The sequence below is a fragment of the Mesocricetus auratus genome, unplaced genomic scaffold, assembly GCF_017639785.1.
Source record: "Mesocricetus auratus isolate SY011 unplaced genomic scaffold, BCM_Maur_2.0 Super-Scaffold_100010, whole genome shotgun sequence".
In the NCBI taxonomy this organism is placed as follows: Eukaryota; Metazoa; Chordata; class Mammalia; order Rodentia; family Cricetidae; genus Mesocricetus; species Mesocricetus auratus.
In genome coordinates, this window is record NW_024429194.1 from 49,025,918 (window position 1) to 49,046,464 (window position 20,547).

The 20,547-nt window shown below is 44.2% G+C and overlaps 2 protein-coding genes across 15 annotated transcripts in view; one reads left to right on the plus strand and one right to left on the minus strand.

Annotated features, from left to right (window-relative positions):
• The window catches only part of Nif3l1 (NGG1 interacting factor 3 like 1), a 17,719-nt gene extending 13,018 nt beyond the window's left edge, over positions 1-4,701 (minus strand). Inside the window, exons 1-3 of one of the 2 annotated variants that reach the window (XM_005070610.4) lie at positions 4,582-4,701; positions 3,827-4,282; positions 930-1,092 (exon numbers count right to left, since the gene is read on the minus strand). In XM_005070610.4, coding sequence (XP_005070667.1) covers positions 930-1,092; positions 3,827-4,259 — 596 coding nt within the window. In that variant the 5' untranslated portion in view covers positions 4,260-4,282; positions 4,582-4,701. The other variant, XM_013113777.3, reaches the window with a different exon arrangement.
• Ppil3 (peptidylprolyl isomerase like 3) lies at positions 4,634-17,061 on the plus strand. 13 transcript variants are annotated; one of them, XM_040753574.1, is made up of 8 exons: positions 4,634-4,699; positions 4,886-4,958; positions 5,542-5,570; positions 7,174-7,248; positions 8,762-8,855; positions 11,169-11,236; positions 14,019-14,137; positions 16,532-17,061. In XM_040753574.1, the coding sequence occupies exons 3-8, from the start codon at positions 5,568-5,570 to the stop codon at positions 16,656-16,658; spliced, it is 486 nt and encodes a 161-aa protein (XP_040609508.1). In that variant the 5' UTR covers positions 4,634-4,699; positions 4,886-4,958; positions 5,542-5,567; the 3' UTR covers positions 16,659-17,061. The 13 variants fall into 13 exon arrangements, with proteins under 13 accessions (XP_040609508.1, XP_040609498.1, XP_040609510.1 ...); XM_040753564.1 differs by having other exon boundaries at positions 4,651-4,784; XM_040753576.1 differs by having other exon boundaries at positions 4,652-4,706.
• Positions 17,062-20,547: the final 3,486 nt, after the last annotated feature.

Below are 20,547 nucleotides of genomic sequence, written 5' to 3' on the forward strand. Positions count from 1 at the left end.
TCTTCCCCTAACTTTAATGGCCAAGTGATGGACCTTATCAGAGACACTTTCACTTGTTTTTCGAGTGCTTGGGAACCACTGTTTTACTGGAAACTGATAAAATTGAGCCTTATATTAATAACATCAGTAGGGTCTGGCTACATCCTTTAAAGTACAAACTTTTTTTTTTTTTTTTTTTTTTTTTGGTTTTTCAAGACACGGTTTCTCTGTGGCTTTGGAGGCTGTCCTGGAACTCGCTCTGTAGACCAGGCTGGTCTCGAACTCACAGAGATCCGCCTGCCTCCCGAGTGCTGGGATTAAAGGTGTGTGCCACCAACGCCCGGCTAAAGTACAAACATTTATCTCTTAGTGTTACAAGGAGGGTTAAAAACGCTGTATGTAGGGCTGCAGGGATGGCTTGGCAGTTAAGAGCACTGGCTGCTCTGGTAGAGCACCCACCTAGTGGCTCACGGCTGTCTGTGTTTCCAGTCTCAGGGGAGCCATTGCCCTCTTCTGGTCTCCTTGGCCCCAGGCACATACACGGTACACAGACATAAGTGCAGAAAAAACTCTCATATACATAAGCAAATACAACTAAAAAAGAAAAATAGCCAGGAGTGGTCTCATATCTGTTACCCCAACACTTGGGGGCAAGGGAAGGAGCTTACAGCCAGCCTGCATACATCATGAGAACTATCTCAAAGAAAAACTAAAGCAAACAAAACAGCAGAGAAGAGGCTGCAAGATTGTCCAATGGGTAAGGAAAGGTTCTTACTGCCAAGCCTGTATGACTTCAACCTTGGAACCCATGGAGTGGGAAAAGGGAACTATTTCCCCCAAGATGTCTTCCTACCTCCACACAACCACTATGGTATGCACGTGTCCATACAAATTCACATGCTAAATAAATAACATGAAACACTTTTTTAAACCAGAGGAATATAATGTACCTAGCAGCAAAAGAAGTGACAGAAACATCTCCAATTCCTTTCACTGCAGACATGACTTTGTTCAGGTCTTGGGTGTGGTTCACACTGAATTCTAGCCGGTGAGCTCCCTCTGTGGGATAGTTAGGAGCTGTGGAAGGGTGGATGGGCCTGGTAGTGCAAGTTCCTGAAGAAAAAGTTGTGGGGAAATCAAGACTTTTGAAGTGCTTTCGAACTAAAGAGATATACTACTATAAGTAAAATCTGTATGAAATGTCTCAGAATTCACTTTCCTGTTTATATATGTGACCATTCATACATAACCATTAGATGCTCATTGCCAGTCGCTATAATCTAAAGATTTGGTCAGGACAGACAAAATAAAATCTCTTTTCACAAAGACTCATATTTCAGAAAATCTTGGAGAAAAAAGACTGAATTATTCACTGTATGGTCAATCTACTCATTCAGACTAAAGTGTATAGATCACAAATACATGTTGATCACTTTTATAAAGACCATTTTATTATCAAGGCTTCAATCCAAGGCCAGGTGTGGTGGTGCATACCTTTAGTCCCAGAGAAAGGGGAGGCAGAGACAGAGGCAGGTGGATTTCTATGAGTTTGAGGCCAGCCTAGTCTACATAGCAAGTTCTAGGTCAGTCAAGGCTCAAGGCTACATAGTGAGACTATCTTAAAAAAAAAAAGCAAAACACCCAAGCAAACAAACAACAACAAAATGCTTTAGCCCAAAATGAGTTCCAAAACACTCATTGCTGGATGTAGGCACTCAGTGAGATCCTGATGCTCTGCTGGGTGTGGCTCTCATTCTAGCACTGGGAAACTGAAGCAGGGGGACTCTCTGGCTTGAGGCCAGTCTGAACTACAAAGTAAGGCCCTTCTTCTGGTAGGGTGGGGGAGGGCAGTGAGATACTAAGCCTAATGACCTGAGTTCAGTCCCAGAACCCACGATGGAAGGAAAGACCCCAAACTGAAAGCTGTTCTCTGACCTCCACAAATGTGTGATCCCACAGTCACACATAGTAGCAAAGATAAATAAATTAATAAAAACAAAACAACAAACCAAACAAAAATCTTAGTGTCTATGTAACTAACCTAGAATGCATCTCCTGAAGGTCCTGAGCTTTGATTCACACAGCCCAGGGTACTGATACCATGTCATCTGACTGAACAGTCATGAAGAAGCCACCTAGCAATGAAGACTCACGCTCTGCTTACTCATCCCTCCCTGCGCTGGCTACCTTTTGTCGGCTTGTCACAAACCAAGGTCACCTAGGAAAAGGAAGCCTCAAATGAAAAAAGATGCCCCAGTCAGATTGCCACTTGGCAAGTATGTGGGGCATTTCTTGATTAAGGGCTGATGTAGGAAAACCCAGGACCCTGAGTAGGCTAATCCTGCCACGAGGGGCAAGCCAGTCAGCAGCGTTCCTCTATGGCTTCTACTTCAGTTCCTGCCTGCAGGCGCCTGCCCTAGTCTCCCCTCATGATGGACTTCGAGACAGAAGATGAAACAAATCCTTTCCTTCTCAAGATACTACTTACTGGTCATGGTGTTTATCGGGGCAATAAGAACCAAATTAGGACAATCCTTTACATAAAGTTCAAGGCCAGCCTGAGTTACAGGAGACCCACTAGTAAATACAACTCTTCCAAGATTTGTTTTAGCTTTGGTAGAATGATATTCGATATAGCCATTGACTGACTGTATAGCTCAGGCTGGCCTGAAACTCAAGTGCTCCTGACTCAACTTCCTGGACTCTTAAAAGTGTTAAGATTTTGGAGTACAGACTTATACTGCACCAAGCCTAATTTACAATGTTTCAATTTTCTTTATTTTTCAAAGATTTTGTTTAGATTTATTTATCTCATTATTTATTGTGCATGAGTGTTTTGCCTGTATTATGTGTATACACCATGAGTGTGTCCACAGAGGCCAGAAGAGGGCATGGGTGACCCTAGGACTGGAGTTACTGATGGCTGTGATCCTCCATGTGGGTGCTGGGAACCCAGGTCCTCTGTAAGAGCAACAAAATGTTTTCTTAACTGCTGAGCCAATTCTTCAGTCTCAATAAATAAATAGTTCATTTTTCAAATGAAACTTGGGCTAGAGAGCTGGTTCAGTGGTGGAGAACAGTATTTGCTCTTGCAGAGATCCTGCGATTGATTCCCAGCATCCACACAGCACTTCACAGCTGTAAGGGAGGTTGGCCCCCTTGAAGTCAGAACAGGACATAACTATACACCAAATTCTAGACACAAAGGAGATTTGTTAGTCTGGAGGGGCGGGAGGGGGGGTGCTGCAAGAGCAGCCAGAGCAACACAAGCAAGCAAGAAAGCAGGTGGTTTTTGCAGGAGTGGGTTTTAAGGAGAAAAAGGGGAGTCTGCACTTGGGGGAGCTGGTAAATCCTGACTGGACACGTTAGCCAAATAATGGATTTTGATTGTTGGACCTTGGTATTTTGTCTCTGGAATGAGTCATCGGCCAAATAAGGGAGTGGATTCCAGGGGCTAGCTTTAGGCATGTAATGGAACAGATTAGCAAGCAGGAGAGAGGTAAAAAGCAAAACCTGTTGGCACCATGTTTGCCACGCTGGAGCCCTTCATCAACTGACTGTAACCCTGACTCTAGAGGACCCGACACCCTCTTTAGGCCTACGTGGGCACTGTGCACATGTGGGGCACTTATATACAAGCAGGCAAAAACACTCCACAGATATAAAAATAAATACATTCCAAAGAAAGCTTAATTACCAAATTTAAGCAACACGTTATTTTTAGTACTATATAAAACTAGAAAAACCCATTTCCTCTACCAATGAAAACTTAACTAAGAAGACATTCTAAAACTTTAAAGTATTTGTAACGAAATCACTAAATATTGAAGGACACGAGGTTTCTCACCAAGCCCTTTGGCCAACCAATTGTTGACTCCCTGGGGTGCCGCATCATAGGCCGTGTGGGGAGAGTAGATGGCGACCCTGTTCTCCAGTGCCCGGATCACCAGGCGCTCTTTCCACGTTTTCCAAGTTACGTGCTTCATGGCCCGGAAAATCGGTGGATGGTAGGAGAGAATGAGATCTGCCTTCTTTTGCAGAGCCTCCTCCATGACCTGCTCGGTCAAGTCGTTGGTCAGGAAGAGTGTATTTACAGTATGGGGAGGGCTTGGTTCCACCAGTAATCCCACATTGTCCCAACTCTCAGCAAACGAGAGCGATGCAAAGTCATTCAAGGAGGAAAGCAGAGCCTTCAGATCCATGAAGGAACGAGAAGAACTGCAGATCCAGGACGGGACCAGCCGGACACTTGTAGGTACCAGGTGTGCGGATGACAGCATACAGAAACCAGGTAAAACCGTGTCTGGAGTCGGAGCACAGGAAATGGTATTTATGTAGAGCTCAGTTCTGCACTTTGAGGCATAAAGCATATGAGTAAAAGAGCTGGTTCAAGGTCTTTTCCAGAATAATCAAGGGCCATGTGGCACAGCTTTAATCCTTGAGTCAGGACCCTCGCCCCTCCTGTAGCAAGGCAGTGTTCCGCCCCAATCTCTCCTATCTCATCCTCCGTGGCACCCTGTAATCGCTACAGCCCGCCCTGACGTGCAACTTCTGCGAGAGGAACAGATAGCCCCGCGCGCCTTTCCCTCGCCCACTACTCACCAGTCCCAGAAAACTCTCCTGTGCGTCACTTCCGCTCCGCCCTGAAGTTACCAGCAATGTAGGAAAGAAGTTGGGCGGAAGTGGTCCTGTGCGTTTTTGCTTCCGACTCCAGAGCGCTGTATGAGGTTGCAGGGACATCAGCGGGTTGTTCCTTGGTGTGGTTGTCTGGAGAGCCCTCTCGCTGTTAGATGGGGGGCGGAGAGGTGAGGTACTGAGGGGAGACTGACGGGGAAGTAGGTGTTCTCTGCAAAGGGCCCCGCGCTCTACTTCCGGTGGGGCAAAAACTCTCATTTGGAACCCGCAGGCATGCCGGCACCTGAGGTTGAGTCTTTCCTGTTTCCGCAGCGGCGGTGCTGAGCGAAGTGGGCAAGTGTGGGGTAACGGCATTTATCCTCCTATGCGTGCTATTTCTCCTTTTGTTCGTGCGCTCGATGCTGAACCCCACGTTGGCACCGTTTTGTTTCTTGGGGTACTCGTGAACTCTCGGGCTGGAGAGGGTGTTTCTGGGACTTTAGACTGAAGAATGTACTGTTACTAGTGACCACTGCCACAGGGAAAGCAAATAGAGAGGGTTTACGGGAAAAGGGTAAGACCTGGGATTTGAAAAAGACTGTGAAGTGTGAAATTTATTGTACAGATGTCCGGGTAAAGGGTGCGCCAGTGCCTAGCTAGACCAACCGACCGGAAGGTGGGACTATGTCTAGCCTACCGTAAGAGCCTTGAAGAAAAATGAGCAAAATAAGTAGAGTGTTTCGGGGGGGCGGGGGGGGGGTAGGGGGGATGCTTGTTGCGTTGGGTAGGATCTCAACACTTCTGTGGTAGGATTTATTTAGAGGATGTTATAGGCTTTTGGTTGTAAATCTACCATAAAGAAGAACAAGTGTGGTGGGAAAGATAGGGTTAAAATGGACTAATTCCTCTTTTAGGATTAGAAACTCACCTTCAGTTTTTCTCTGCAAGGCTTCCTGGAACCATCAAGAGGGAGGATGGTAAGTATTGTAGAATTCTTGTAACTGGGTGGTTCGCTTGTTTTTACCCCGTCGGATTCCCTGGAACTGGAGGCACTAGCAGGTCCAGGGAACCTGACAGGTTCTCTTGTAAAAGCCACAAGTTCTCCTTACTGGCAAGCCATGTCTGCAGCCCATTACATGTTTTTAAATTGTGAACATTTTTTAGGAAGTCAGGCAAGGACTGAGTGTGTAGCTCTGTGGTGGAGTGCTTGTCTAGGAAGAGAGAGGAAGGGAGTTAGGGGAGGGAGATAGATGTGTGTACGAGTGTAGGGTGGTTCCACAGGTCTGTTATCCCAGCACTCAGGTTGACTTAACACCCACCCTGGTCTCCAGGAGTTCCTGTTCCAGGCCATCCAGGTCTACATAACGACACTCTTGCCTCAAAAAAAAAAAAAAAAAAAAAAAAAAAACAGGAAAAGAAATGGATAAGCAAACAAACAGATTGTGCCCTTTCCCTTCGGATCTGAGCAACTCAGGTAGACCCTGAGGTAGAATGGCAGGGAGAGTGGCGTCTGTTCCTCTGTGAAGCACTTCTCCTCACCTTCAGCCTGACACACTCACTCCTAGATACTGTTGCAAGAAGAAGGCACAGGAGGCTGGGGCAGAAGGATTGCTACCACTGTGAGGCCAACCCAGGCTTCATAGCAAGCCCTGACTCAATAAATAAATAAAAAAGGAAATTTCCAGTAGATTTTTGTTTGTTTGTCTGTGAAATAAGCAATGGAAAGAAGTAAAGTTACCAAACCCTGCCTCAAAAATAAAAAAAAAAAAGAAGTAAAATTACCAAGCAACACACACCACAAGAAAAGAAGAGGCAAGTGAGAAAGCCTTGTGGCCAGCTCCACTAACTAGGACTTGGATTTGCTGACAACTTTTAGCAAATGAAGCAATTGCTTTTTAACTCTGTTTCTCAAAACTAAACTACCTAAAGGAAATGGTGGCAGCAGTTTTTGAAAAATCAATTCCGTAACATTTTCTCGGTTAAATATTAATGGTGTTGAGACATAAAGATCAGTAATAAAAGCCAGGTAGGGGTGGTACACTCCTTTAATCACAGAGGCTTTCTGTGAGTTTGAGGCCATCCTGGTCTACAGAGTGAGTTTCAGAACAGCCAGGGCTGCCCTGTCTCAAAGCAAAAAAAAAGTAGCCATTGTTTTTAATAAATCATAACAAATTCAAAGTAAAAATAAGTTTTTGACTATAATGTTTGCATCCAAAAATTTTTTTTTGTTTTTTTGAGACAGGGTTTCTCTGGATTGTTTTGGAGGCTGTCCTGGAACTCACTCTGTAGACCAGGATGGCCTCAAACTCACAAGAGATCCGCCTGCCTCTGCCTCCTGAGTGCTGTGATTAAAGGTGTGTGACACCACCGCCTGGCTTTCTTCTAGAATTTTTTTCTTGCTATTGATATAAATTTGGAGAATGATTATGACTTATGTGTCAGAGCCTCTTTGTTCAAACAAGTCATCTTTAATGTCTTTAATCAGATTGCCATCTTGAATATCCAGTCAGAGAAATAATACAGAACCTATATATAGTTACTGGAATAAATATCACGTTCTCACATTCTCCTTTTCTTTAGTCTGTGACATTGCACACAGATGTGGGAGATATCAAAATAGAAGTCTTCTGTGAGAGGACACCCAAAACATGTGAGGTGAGTATTACTGTTTGCATATTAAAAATCAGCTAATCCCAGCACTCGGGAGGCAGAGGCAGGTGGATCCCTGTGAATTCGAGGCCAGCATGGTCTACAGAGCGAGTTCCAGGACAGGCTCCAAAGCAATACAGAGAAACCCTGTCTTGGAAATCTCCCCCTTCCCCCCAAAAATCAGCTAATATGGTGGTGTGCCCCTTTAACCCCAGCACTCAGGAAGTAGAGGACAGTGGATCTCTTAGTTTGAGGTCTACAGAGTGAGTTCCAGGCCAGCAGAGCTATATAGTGAGACCCATCCTTAAACAAAGCACTCTGATATAACAGGGCAGCCACTTTGAATTGAATTATTCAGCCTAGAAAGTAAGAAACCTTTCTTTGAACCCACTATCCAGAATAGCTTACTGTCGTTGCAGGTCTAATTTCTACCTCCAATGTCATAGTTAAATAACAGAAAGGAGGGTGAGCTGGGGGATGACTCAGCAGGGAGGAGTGCTTGCTATGCAAGCTTGAGGACCAGAGTCAAATTGCCAGAACTCACAGAAAACATGGGGTGGTCACACTCACTGGTAACCCCAGTGGGACACACACACACACACACACACACACACACACACACACACACAGAGACAGATAAGTGGACTACAGGGCCTTCTACCCCAGTTAGCTCCAGTTTCAGTGAGAGATGCTATCTGAAAGGAAAAAGACTGAGGGTGACAGATTGGGATACGCATCCTTCTCTTGATTCTGCGTATGCACAGGGGCTCCCTCACCTGCACACACATGAATGTATATGCTGCATACATACCATACCATAATAAATTTATATAAATAGGTAGGTGCTTTTCCTGTAACCCTTAATGAGTCCAATATCTTTTTCTTTTTCCTCATTTTTTCAGGAATTGTAATTAAGATATAAGAGAGTTGTTCTGTAGTTAGCCTATTGAAATGATAACAATAAATGGAGGAAGAGTCAACTATTTTTCATTCATGCAGTTATTTGTCAAAAGACTATCCAACCCTGCCTAGGATACAGTGATGAGCAGGAGACCTTTCCTGCCCTCAGTGCACTAATACTCTGGCTGGGAAAGGCAAGGGGAGGAAATTGACTGCAAAAGAGTACAAGCCCTTAAGATACGGAGAGTACAGGACAGGTTCATGCAGGGATTCCCAGGGCCTGCTGAAGACTTATTGACTTATTCCTAGAGAAGAGAGCAACTAAAGCCTAAAAGTCAGAGTTAAATATGCTATGATAGCATTTTCAGAAACTTTGGACCTTTTTAAAAAAATATTTATTTACTTTTATTTTATGTGCATTGGTGTTTTGCCTGCATGGATGTTTGTATGAAGTGTCAGATGCCCTGAACAGCAGCTATGGACTGAGCTTCCATGTGGATGCGTGGGAATTGAACTCGGGCCCTCTGGAAGAGCAGCCAGTGTTCTTAACTGCTAGACCTTTATCTGAAGTATGTTTCTGCCAAAACTATTTCTCAATCATTGTTTTTATTTTCTTCAGAATTTCTTGGCTCTTTGTGCCAGTAATTACTACAATGGCTGTGTGTTTCATAGGAACATCAAGGGTTTCATGGTTCAAACAGGCGATCCAACAGGTGAGTTTTCCACTAACTTAAATTAGGAAGGTTGGACATGTCAAATGAAAAAAATGTTTAAGATAACTGAAAGTAAAGCATGGAGTCTGGGGGGCAGGAGAGATGGCTCAGTGGTTAAGAGCACTGGCTTCTCTTTCAGAGGATCCAGGTTCAATTCCCAGAATGCACGTGGCAGCCCACAGCTGTCTGTAACTCCTGTTCTGGGGAATCTGACAGCCTTACACAGACATTCCGGCAAAACATCAATGTAAATAAAATACAAATAAAAATTTATTTAAAAAAACAAAATAGAAAAACATGGAGTCTGTATAACAAGGCTACTTTGACAATCGCAGAGAAGTTTAGGGATTCTGTTTCTTTAAAGATGTATTTATTTTTAGGCTAGGCTATGGTGGTGCAGGCCTTTAATCCTAGCATGTGGGAGGCAGAGGCAGGGGGATCTCTGTGAATTCAAGAATGAGTTTCAGGACAGCCAGAGCTACACAGAGAAACCCTGTCTCAACACCCACCAAAAAAGTGTATGTATTTATTTTAAAAGTATTTTGTCTAGATGTATATAAGTGTACTTCCTGCATATCTGGTGACTGCTTAGGTCATCAGAGGGTATCAGATCTCCTGAAACTGGAATTTGGGTGGTTTGAGTAACCATGTCCTGAACACGTCCTCTGTAAAAGCAGCAAGTGTTCTTTGGTGGGAGTTAGGGGTTGTATTTTAATTGCTACATTACTGCCTTTCCTTTCATCCCTCCAAAGTCCCCCATGTACCCACCCTTGATCTCCTTCAAACTTATGGCCTCTCTTTCTATACATGCATGTATGTATTTGTAGGTACATATTTTCATGGCTTGTTTTATGCCAACTTTACACAAGCTAAAGCAGAGGTTCCTTTCACAGGGGTCACCCAAGACCATTGGAAAACACAGATATTTACATCACAATTCATAACAGTAATAAAATCACAGTTATGAAGCAGCGATGAAAGAGGTTTATGGTTGGGGTCACCGCAACAACTGTATTAAAGGGTTGCAGCATTAGGAAGGTTGAGAATCACTGAGGGAGCCTCACTTGAGGAAGTGCCTTCATAACATCAGGTTGTAAGCAAACATTTAGGGCATTTTCTTAGTGATTGATGCCGGAGGGCCAAGCCCATTGTGGGATGTGGCCACCCCTGGGCTGGTAGCCCTGGGATCTGTATGAAAGCATGCTGAGCAAGCCACAAGGAACAAGTCAGTTAGAACTCCTTCATGCTTTCTGCGTGAGCTCCTGCCTCCAGGTTCCTGCCCTGCTTGAGTTCTGCCCTCACTGCTTTGGTGATGAACTGTTCTGTGGAACTGTGAGTGAAATAAACCCTTTCCTCCCCAAGTTGTTTTTGGTCATGGTGTTTCATGACAGCATAGTAACCCTAAGACAAATATATATTACTGAGTATAACCTGTTGAGTCTGTATGTTTATTTGTATAAGTGTCTTCAGGGCTGAGCATTTGGCACTGGACAAACATTGGTGTGGTGAAGACCACCTCTCCGGCTCCCAGCATTACTCAGTTGCCAGTCCAGCCCTCGTGGGCTTTCCCCATGCAGTTTATGACGTTCATCGGTGTCCTCCTTGTTCAGCTCAGCAAGTGCTCTTACCGGCTGAGCCATCTCTCTAGTCCCTGTTTTCAGTTTAATGTACTTGGTTTTGGTCCAGCCTGCAGCAAGATATTTTTTAGAAGGAAGGAATAGCCCACAGCTATAAAATATGGGCAGTATAATGAGGGGTGTTTTCTCCTTGTTGGGAGGATTTTATTTTTCTGGTCTGTATCTTTAGTTTGGGAGAAATGCTAGAGGCTAGATGGTACGTGGGTCTGTTATCTCAGATACTTAGAAGACTGAGACAGGAGGGTTATAAATTCAAGGTCACCAGGATAACTTAAGGAAACCCTACCTCAAAATATTAATTAAAGAGAAAAAAAGATGGAATGCTGGAGATATATAACTCAGTGGTAGAACACTTGTGTAACATACATGAAGTCCTGTGTTCAAACTTTAGCCTCTCTCTCTCTCTCTCTCTCTCTCTCTCTCTCTCTCTCTCTCTCTCTCTCACACACACACACACACACACACACACACACACTTGTTTTTAAAGAGGTCTGCTGCTGGAGATGTAGCTCTTTGGCTGTGCACTTGCCTAGCATGTTTACTGCCCTGGATTGGATCCCTACCACCATACAAATAAATAAATATATGGTACAAAGCAGGCCTCCCGTTTTCGAAATGAAATCCCCATTGAAGTCTAATTAGATGCTTCTTTTGATTTGCTTGTCTTGCTATACAGGTACTGGAAGGGGAGGCAGCAGTATCTGGGGCAAGAAGTTTGAGGACGAATATAGTGAATATCTAAAGGTATATCCCTGTGTTTCTGGTTACACTTGAACACTTTTTTTTTTTTTTTTTTTTTTTTTTTGGTTTTTCGAGACAGGGTTTCTCTGTAGCTTTGGAGGCTGTCCTGGAACTCACTTTGTAGACCAGGCTGGCCTCAAACTTAGAGATCTGCCTGTCTCTGTCTCCCGAATGCTGGGTACTACCACCACCACCAGGCTTAATTTCTAATTTTTTTTCTTTTCCTTTTGTTTTTTATTTTTATTTATTTAATTTATTTATTTTGGCAATCAGGTGTTTTAGAGAGGCATAGTTACTAACACAGCTTCACAGAGTTAAACAAATGCAACATAAAAGAATGCAATACGAGGCCGGGCGTTGGTGGCGCACGCCTTTAATCCCAGCACTCGGGAGGCAGAGGCAGGTAGATCTCTGTGAGTTCGAGGCCAGGCTGGGCTGACAGCCTCCAAAACAAAACCATGTCTTGTAAAACCAAAAAAAAAAAAAAAAAAAAAAAAAAGAATGCAGCAGGGGCTGAAGAGATGGCTCAGACATTAAGAGCACTGACTGTTCTTCCAGAGGTCCTGAGTTCAGCCACATGGTGGCTCACAGCCATCTGTAATGAGATCTGGTTCCCTCTTCGGGTAAACAAGCATACATGCAAGGCAAAACATTGTATACATAATAAATAAATAAATCTTTAGAAAAAAAAAAAGAATGTAGCACATCTTTGCATCATTAAATGTTCCACAGCATAAACAAATGTAACACATTAGTATTCCACAATAAAGCTATATCTTTTTCTTGATCTGGGGATATAGCTCTATTGACAGAATGCTTGACTAGCAGACAGAAAGCCTTGGGCTTAATCCCGAGAGCTACATGAACAAGGTGTAGTGTTAATACCTATAATCCTGTCATTAGAGAGGGAGTGGCAGGAGGATCAGGAGTCCTAAATTCAGTCTCAGCTGCATAATGAATTTGAGGCTAGCCAGGGCTACAAGAGACCCTTGTGCTACACACCAGAGTTGAGGATGGGTAGTCAAGGTTCATATGCTATATATGCCAGAGGAGCTCTTGTACATATACTCCAAGAGACACATTCCATTAAGATCAAATGAAAACACTTTAGCATATTCAGTAGTGACAGTCTTTGTTTCTTTTTTTTCAGGGGCGGTTGGGGGAGGAGAAGTGAGACAGTTTTTCTCGTGTAGCTTTGTAGACCAGGCTGGTCTTGAACACACAGAGATCTGCCTTTCTCTGCCTCCTGCATGCTGGGATTAAAGGTGTGCGATCATCACCCCCTGGCTCATACTGCAGTCTTTGTACTGTGTGACTCAGGCTGGTCTCAAACTAGAACTCCTCCTCCCTCAACTCCCTTGTGCTGAGGCATGTGCCACCACACCTGACTAGTAGTCATCTCCCACAGAGATAATGATGAGCTAGTTTGATGTAACTTTTCTAGCGAGTGTCACCTGATGAACAGCTAATGCTAGAGTGACCAGTGGTTAGTTATGTGTTTTGCTGTTTTCTACTGGGTACCACTATGTGGCACAACTCAGACTTATCTTTGTGAGATACTTTCAATACTTATATACCACGTGTTGTAAACTAGTAGTATTGATAATATTAGAGCTAGGTGAGACCTTCCTTAGATCTTCCAGTCCTGGGGTAATAAATGATTGACTGGCCACAGGAGAAAGATTCATTGATGCATTCTCTATGATCATTAAAAAAAATCCTTGGGCAAGAGATAACACTGTTGACTTATCAGACTCCATCTCTCCCAGTTGTCATTTTCAATCTGCTTGACTGACCCTTGTGAGCATCTGTGTTTTTTGTTGGCGCTGGTGGTGAGGTTTTTTTGTTTGTTTCCTTTTTTTCTTTCCTAAGACAATGTTTCTCTGTAGCTTTAGAGCCTGTCCTCGAACTCACTGTGTAGATCAGGCTGGCCTCAAACTCACCAAAATCTACTGTCTCTGCCTCCCAAGTGCTGGGATTAAAGGCATACACCACTACCTGGCACATCTGCATTTTGAACAGACCCCAGAACTAGTCCAAGTAATTCAACAGATCAAGAAACTATCACAGGCCGGGCGTTGGTGGCGCACGCCTTTAGGATCTCTGTGAGTTCGAGGCCAGCCTGGTCTACAGAGCTAGTTCCAGGACAGTCTCCAAAACAATACAGAGAAAACCTGTCTCAAAAAGAAAAAAGAAACTATCACAGAGTTCAGTATGCAAGAAGAGATTTGGTGGACTTGGGTTTTGTTGCCTGATCATTTCTTCATTCAAGCACACTATTCTTTAATACAAATGTAAGGATTTTTTCTGTTATACATTGATAGAAATAAATGTGTTTGTGACTACTTCTCCAAAATGAAAATGAAATTGATTGGGAGATATGTGATTATATAAGCAAATCATGTTCAAGCTATCAGGGATAAAGATAATACATGACCTTCACATTTGATTAATAGTAGGAGAGAGAAGCCAGCTAAACCATTTCTTGGGCCGTGAATATTGGGAAGGTAGAGAATATTTCAGTCTGCATTTGGAATTTGCAGTTGACAGCAAAGTTAAAGAATACCTTGGGGGCTGGAGAGATGGCTCAATGGTTGAGAGCACTGGCTGCTCTTCCAGAGGTCCTGAGTTCATTTCCCAGCACCCACATGATGGCTCATAACCATCTCTAATGAGATATGGTGCCCTCTTCTGGTCTGCAGGCATACATGCAGGCAGAACATTGTCTACATAAGTAAATAAATAAATCTTTAAAAAAAATAATACATTGGTTTGTCTTTTTTAGCACAACGTTAGAGGTGTTGTATCTATGGCTAATAATGGACCAAATACCAATGGATCTCAGTTCTTCATCACCTATGGCAAGCAACCACATCTGGACATGAAATACACAGTATTTGGAAAGTGAGTGTTCAGTCATCTCTTTCTTCGGCACATCAGTGTACTAGAAAGACTGGTTGGACGGCTAAAATACCTGGACTTTAGACCCACCAGTTATCAGCTTACCCTGAGGAAGATACACACTATCTGAGCTTTATTTTCCTTATTTTGTTTTAGAGGAACCAAAGAATTGCTTAGGTATGTTGTGCAAATTAATAGTGACATATGTTTTCATTAAGAATAACATTTAACAGCAAGCAGAGTATCTGAAAATAGTGACTTACAGGAAATGGACTAGCATGGTGACTGTCACCAGTGTCCCCCGCACCTCTCGCTTTTCAGCCATCATTGGTTTTCACTTTCAGGCTCACCTCATGGTTATCCAGGCAGCACAGCTAGTCAGAACATGTGTCAGGCAAAGGAGGAAAACTAAAGATTCTTGCTGACCAAGAGCCTAAATTTAAACACCTTTCCACTGGCGAGGTGGTTGAACAGGTAAAGAAAGCACTTGTCTGTAATGTGTGCAAACCTGACAACCTGTGCCTGACCCCGGGAGCCCACGAAAGGAGAGAACCCACTCCACAGAGATCCTCTGGCCTCTCCACACATCCATAACAGCACACGATAGATAAACAAACATACTTTTTAAAGAGTTGAAAATAAAGAACTTTCCCAGAAGATCTAGAACTTGACCGTGTGGCCACACCTTACCTATAAGGGAGAGTAAATGGTGTTTTTCAGCTGGGTGGATTGGGCCATCAGTAAAGTGTGCCAGAGTGAAAACTGATCCTAGGATCAGTTGGCAGTTTCTGCTGAACTTTGCATTATAAATACTTAAAGTTGCTTTTATAATTCAATGGGAGGTGAAATTTACTCACTCAACATGTATTTATCATGCTCAATAATAAAAAAATGGCTCTGGAGTACTGGGATTTATTTAAGTTTTAACTCATGTTCCTCCTGTTTCAGCTTTCCCTGTTGTGAGATAATGACAGTTGTAAGTTACCATGTATGGCTAGACTTTCATTTAGTGGTTTGGTTGTTAAGTTAGGTTGAAAACTAGAGTTCCCCACTGTTTGCTTGTGTTCCAAATGCTTAGCATATACTAGCGCACTAGACTGAGGGCATCTAGTCATGTCTGCATGCTGACAGTTGAGTCTCTTCATTTTTTGTTTGTTTGGTTTTTTTGTTTTGTTTTATTTTTTGAGACAGGGTTTCTCTGTGGCTTTGGAGGTTGTCCTAGGATTCCATCTGTAGACCAGGCTGGCCTCGAACTCACAAAGATCCACCTGCCTCTGCCTCCTGAGTGCTGGGATTAAAGGCATGAGCCACCAATTCCCGGTTTATCTTACCAAATTTTAAACAAAACTGTAAAGCTTAGTCTTGGGTTTATAGACTACTTGGTTTTTAGGTTTTTTTTTCAAATTTATTTGTTATTTATTTGATGTTTGAGCTTATGTCCACCATATGCAGCCTGGTGCCTGCAGGGGTCCGGCAGGGTTTTGGGCCTCTTGGAACAAGAGCTATTCACAGACAACTGTAAGATGCCAGGTGGGTGCTGGGAACCAAACCCTGGGCCTCTGCAAGAGCAGCCAGTGCCCTCAACCAATGAACCGCTCTCCAGCCCCCTTAAACTACTTGAAGTTGTATCTGTACACACATTTTTTCTGGAAAGACACATGTAAACTTTCTGTGGTTTCCTAAGGACCTCATGTTCTAGATCCTGGACCCTTCAAGTCTACTTGCCCCTTTGTACTGAAGCTCAGAATTTCCCAAGTTCTCTGTTTTTCATACAGATAAGAAGATAATTTACGGAACTTAATTGTCTTAATGTAGGAGTAAATCTAAAAGGCGCAGTCCTTGTCATCCTTCCTAGACTTCTTCTCTGTGTGCTTTGCTTGTGGTTTTGTTTGCTTATTTGAGATAAGGGCTCCCTGTGGAGCCCCAGCCAACCTGGAATTCACTCTGTAGTACAGGGTGGCCTTGAACTCACAGAGATCTGCTTGCCTTTACCACTTCTTCCTACAGGCTGGGATTAAAGGCATGTGCCAGTAAGCCTGACTGTTCCCATGTTCTTTTATATCTTAGTGGAAATGCACGAAAATGGCCTGAAAATGTAGGTTAAAAAGTCTAGTCCAGGCTGGTCTCGAACTCACAGAGATCCGCCTGCCTCTGCCTCCCGAGTGCTGGGATTAAAGGCGTGCGCCACCAACGCCCGGCCTGGGAAAATGCTTTTTTATAATACATCGAATTTTGGTGACTTCGTGGATGGGACTGACCTTGAGGCTTCCTTTTGCCACTTGTGTCCAGGAGGCACAATCCTGTGGCCACATCATCAGACTGGAGACTATACTTGCTATAGATACTTTGTATTTCCAGCTGAGAAAAGTTTCACATACTGCATTGTTTCTCTTTCAGGGTAATAGATGGTCTGGAGACTTTGGATGAACTGGAGAAGCTACCAGTCAATGAGAAGACATACAGACCTCTTAATGATGTGCACATTAAGGACATAACTATCCATGCCAATCCATTTGCGCAGTAGCTATAATAATAGCCCTGGACAAAGCCGGGCGTTGGTGGCGCACGCCTTTAATCCCAGCACTCGGGAGGCAGAGGCAGGCGGATCTCTGCGAGTTCGAGACCAGCCTGGACTACCAAGCAAGTTCCAGGACAGCCTCCAAAGCCACAGAGAAACCCTGTCTCGAAAAACCAAAAAAAAAAAAAAAAGGCCTGGAGAGATCCTTAGCAAACTCTTCGCTGGAACACACCCATTGTGGTTTGTCCAGTTCTGATTATGTCAGAGACTGTGGTCCTTCTGGTGTTTACAGTGATGATGTCCATCTAGGAGACCTATCACGTCACCCCTCAGTCCTGAGCATATTCTGCAACCCTACTGTTGTTCAATATGTTTAATTTAAATACAAAGCACTGCCTTGTTTGTATTACATGTGAGTACTCATTTTTAAATGTTGATCTCAGATGCAGGCACTTTTTGAACACCCAAATTACATACTACAGCCATTCTAATCTATTTTCTAGAAGTCCTGTTTTCCCTTCAGTATTCACTTCCTGCAGATAGGAGGAGGAAAGCTGGCCTGTTAAGGTAGCACATGCCTATAATCCCAGCACTTGTAAGGCTGAGGCAGGATCATGGATTTGAGGCCTGGCTGGGCTACAAAGCAAATGCTAACTGAAGACAGGATGGAGGAGGACCCTGCTAAGGATGTGGGTGGAAAGCCAGCCAGTCTGCCCTTCTATGGCAGCAGTTGGGGTTTTTGTTGTGTCTTTGGGTGGTGAGTGGTTCTGAAATGATGTTGGCAGCTTGCCCAGGCTGGCTTCCTCTCCATCTTTTGTCTCCCTAATGCTGTGATTGCACATTTAGTTACCAACTTTTAAAAACACATTGACTTTTTGGTTCTTAAGAACTTATTCTGAGCCGGGCATTGGTGGCGCACGCCTTTAATCCCAGCACTCGGGAGGCAGAGGCAGGCGGATCTCTGTGAGTTCGAGGCCAGCCTGGTCTACAGAGCGAGTTCCAGGACAGCCTCCAAAGCCACAGAAAAACCCTGTCTCGAAAAACAAAAAAGAACTTATTCTGGAGTGGTTTCACACAGCTTTACTCCCATTTTTCTGGAAACAGAATGAGTTCAGGGCCAGCCTGGTTTACATAGAGAATTCTAGTTCAACCAAGGCTACATAGTGATCTTTGTCCAAAAGAAAAAGAAATGGGAAAAGTCTTCTTATAACGATGGTTGTCCACTTATAGCTGAGAAGATAATAGAGAGTATTAGCGCCCACTGTGGGTCTAATATAGGCACTGTGATAATCAAGATTCAGAATATGAATTCCTTTCTTCTTCTTCTGAGGTGGTGCATACCTGTAATCCAGTACAGGAGAAGCAGAGCCAGTAGGATCTCCACAAATTTGAGGACAACCTGATCTATATAGAGAGTTCAGGTTGAAAGACCCCAGACGGGGTACTTTCACGGGAGGGAGACCCGAACCCAAGGAACAACGAGACCACGAGCTTGGATGCAACAGCAAGAGGCTTTATTTACACACGGGTACCCGGGCGTCTCAGTCTGGGGGGGGGGGCTGAGCGCCCCGAGCTGGGGACTCAGGGGTTCTTTTATAGCAAAAAGCGCAATACAGAAGCGAGAAGCCTAGTAACAGGACCCTGATTGGGCAATTTAAATGAGGCTAGGGCTCAGAGCGCGGGCAAATAGAGGTTTTTCTTGGAACTCAAGTTTCGGCCTTGGCCCTATCTGAAGAACAATTGGTCTCTGTGCTTGCTCAACCCTGCTGGGCTGGCTATGCAGACACCTGTGTCCCTGGGCAGAGTTCCCTTCTGATAGCAATGACTATTCAGCCATGAGGACCTTGAGCTGAGCTCCCTTCTGATAACAATGACTATTCAGCTGTGGGGGAAACGGAATTTTCCATAAGCCTCAGCTGCCTGTTTAGACTGGGCCAGGGTCTTTCAAGGTCATTGTGGGCTATACGAGTGAAACTTTGTCACACACACACAAATTGTACAGATTGTAGTAATAAAGGTGATGCACTTCTAGAACAAAGTCAACAACACAGTGACTTCTCTGGGTACTGTGACAAAACACCAGATAAGCAGCTCACAGAGGGAGCTCATTTGGCTCATTGTTCAAGGGCTCCATCAAGGCAACAGGCAGCTGGTTGAATGAAAAGAAGAAATAAAAACGAAAGGAGAGGACATGACTGCTCCAAGTGTGGTGAAGGAGAAAGCTTACTACACAAAAAAAGGTAGAGGCAGGGACATCTGGGAGAGCCCAGAGTGGACATGACCAGACTGAGTTGGTCCATGATGGAGAGGGGAAAAGAGAGGGGAACCGAGTGTAGCAGCCAGGAGACCACAGGTACAAAGGACAGGTAGCCAAAAGGCTCTAGGGAAGAGCCTTGGGGGAGGGGCAGCCCAGCCCCTAGGCTGGAGAGTTCAGTATAGAGGGTGGAGTATGTGAATCACCCTGTAGCAGGTAGGAACTGAGGAATCCTAGGAGAACCTGGGGGCTAGATCCACTTGGATATGTTAAGTAAGCACCTCAGCCATTTGGCCTGGGTTTGGAACATAACATCCCAACCCTTTTGTTGATAATAAATGAATGGTAAGTGATGATTTAATCACCTATGACTACTTCCCACTGACATTGGGCCATCATTGTTGGGGACCCAAAAAGCTGGAATGTTGGCCAAGGCTGGGAGGAACAGGCTGTTTCAGTCACTGTCCAGGCTCTGTGAGACCATCTAGGGCTAGGGACATGATAGTAGCAGTTGGAGCAGTTTGTAGTCTTTAATTGATTGGAAATCTGCTGGAACAGAGATATATATGGGACAAAAGGTAAACTTAAGGAGTTTAGGGGGAAGTTTTTTCTGGCTTCCCTGTACAGCCCTGACTGTCCTGGACCTCCTTTGTAGACCAGGCTGGTCTTGAACTCAGAGATCTTCCTGCCTCTCCCTCCTGAGGGCTGGAATTAAAGGTGTGGGCCACCACTGCCCAGAATATTTATAATCACATGGAAACAAAGCTCTGGGCATATCTGTGACAGTGTCTTGATTGGTTTGAGGAGACCTACCCTAAATGGGTCAATTCTTCAGACAGGGTCTTGGACTGAATTTAAAAACAAGGTGGGGGGGCTGGAGAGATGGCTCAGTGGTTAAGTGCACTGACCTTTCTTCCGCCCACCTGGGCTCAATCCCAGGACTCACAGGTGGCTCACAACTATCTGTAATTCTAGTCCTAGAAGATTATACCCTCTGTGGGCACATGGGCAGGCAAAATTCCATACACATAAAAATAAATTAAGGTAGCTGGGCGGTGGTGGCGCACGCCTTTAATCCCAGCACTCCGGAGGCAGAGGCAGGCGGATCTTTGTGAGTTCAAGACCGGCCTAGTTTACAAAATCTAGTTCCAGGACAGCCTCCAAAGCCACAGAGAAACCCTGTCTCGAAAAACAAAAAAAACAAAAAACAAAACAAAACAAAAAAAAGGTTGGGGGGGCAGGGAATGACAACAAACCAAAACACACGGAGCAATGAGAACAAGAACCAACTAAACAAAAAAGCTTGTGGGAAGTGGGGCGGTGGCGGCACACGCCTTTAATCCCAACACTCGGGAGGCAGAGGCAGGCAGATCTCTGTGAGTTCGAGGCCAGCCTGGTGTACAGAGCCAGGTCCGGGATTCCAGGACAGCCTCCAAAACGATACAGAGAAAGCCTGTCTCGAAAAACCAAAAAAAAAAAGTTGCAATCAGAGCAAGTGCTACTTTTCACCTTGCTTCTCTCGCTTTCCTTGTTTCTGGTGTTCGCAGAGTCAGACTTTTTTTTGTTTTTTGTGAGCAGGAAACTATGTTTAGAATTCTCAGGAAACCTCACCAGTATGGCCACCACCTACACCTTCCTGAC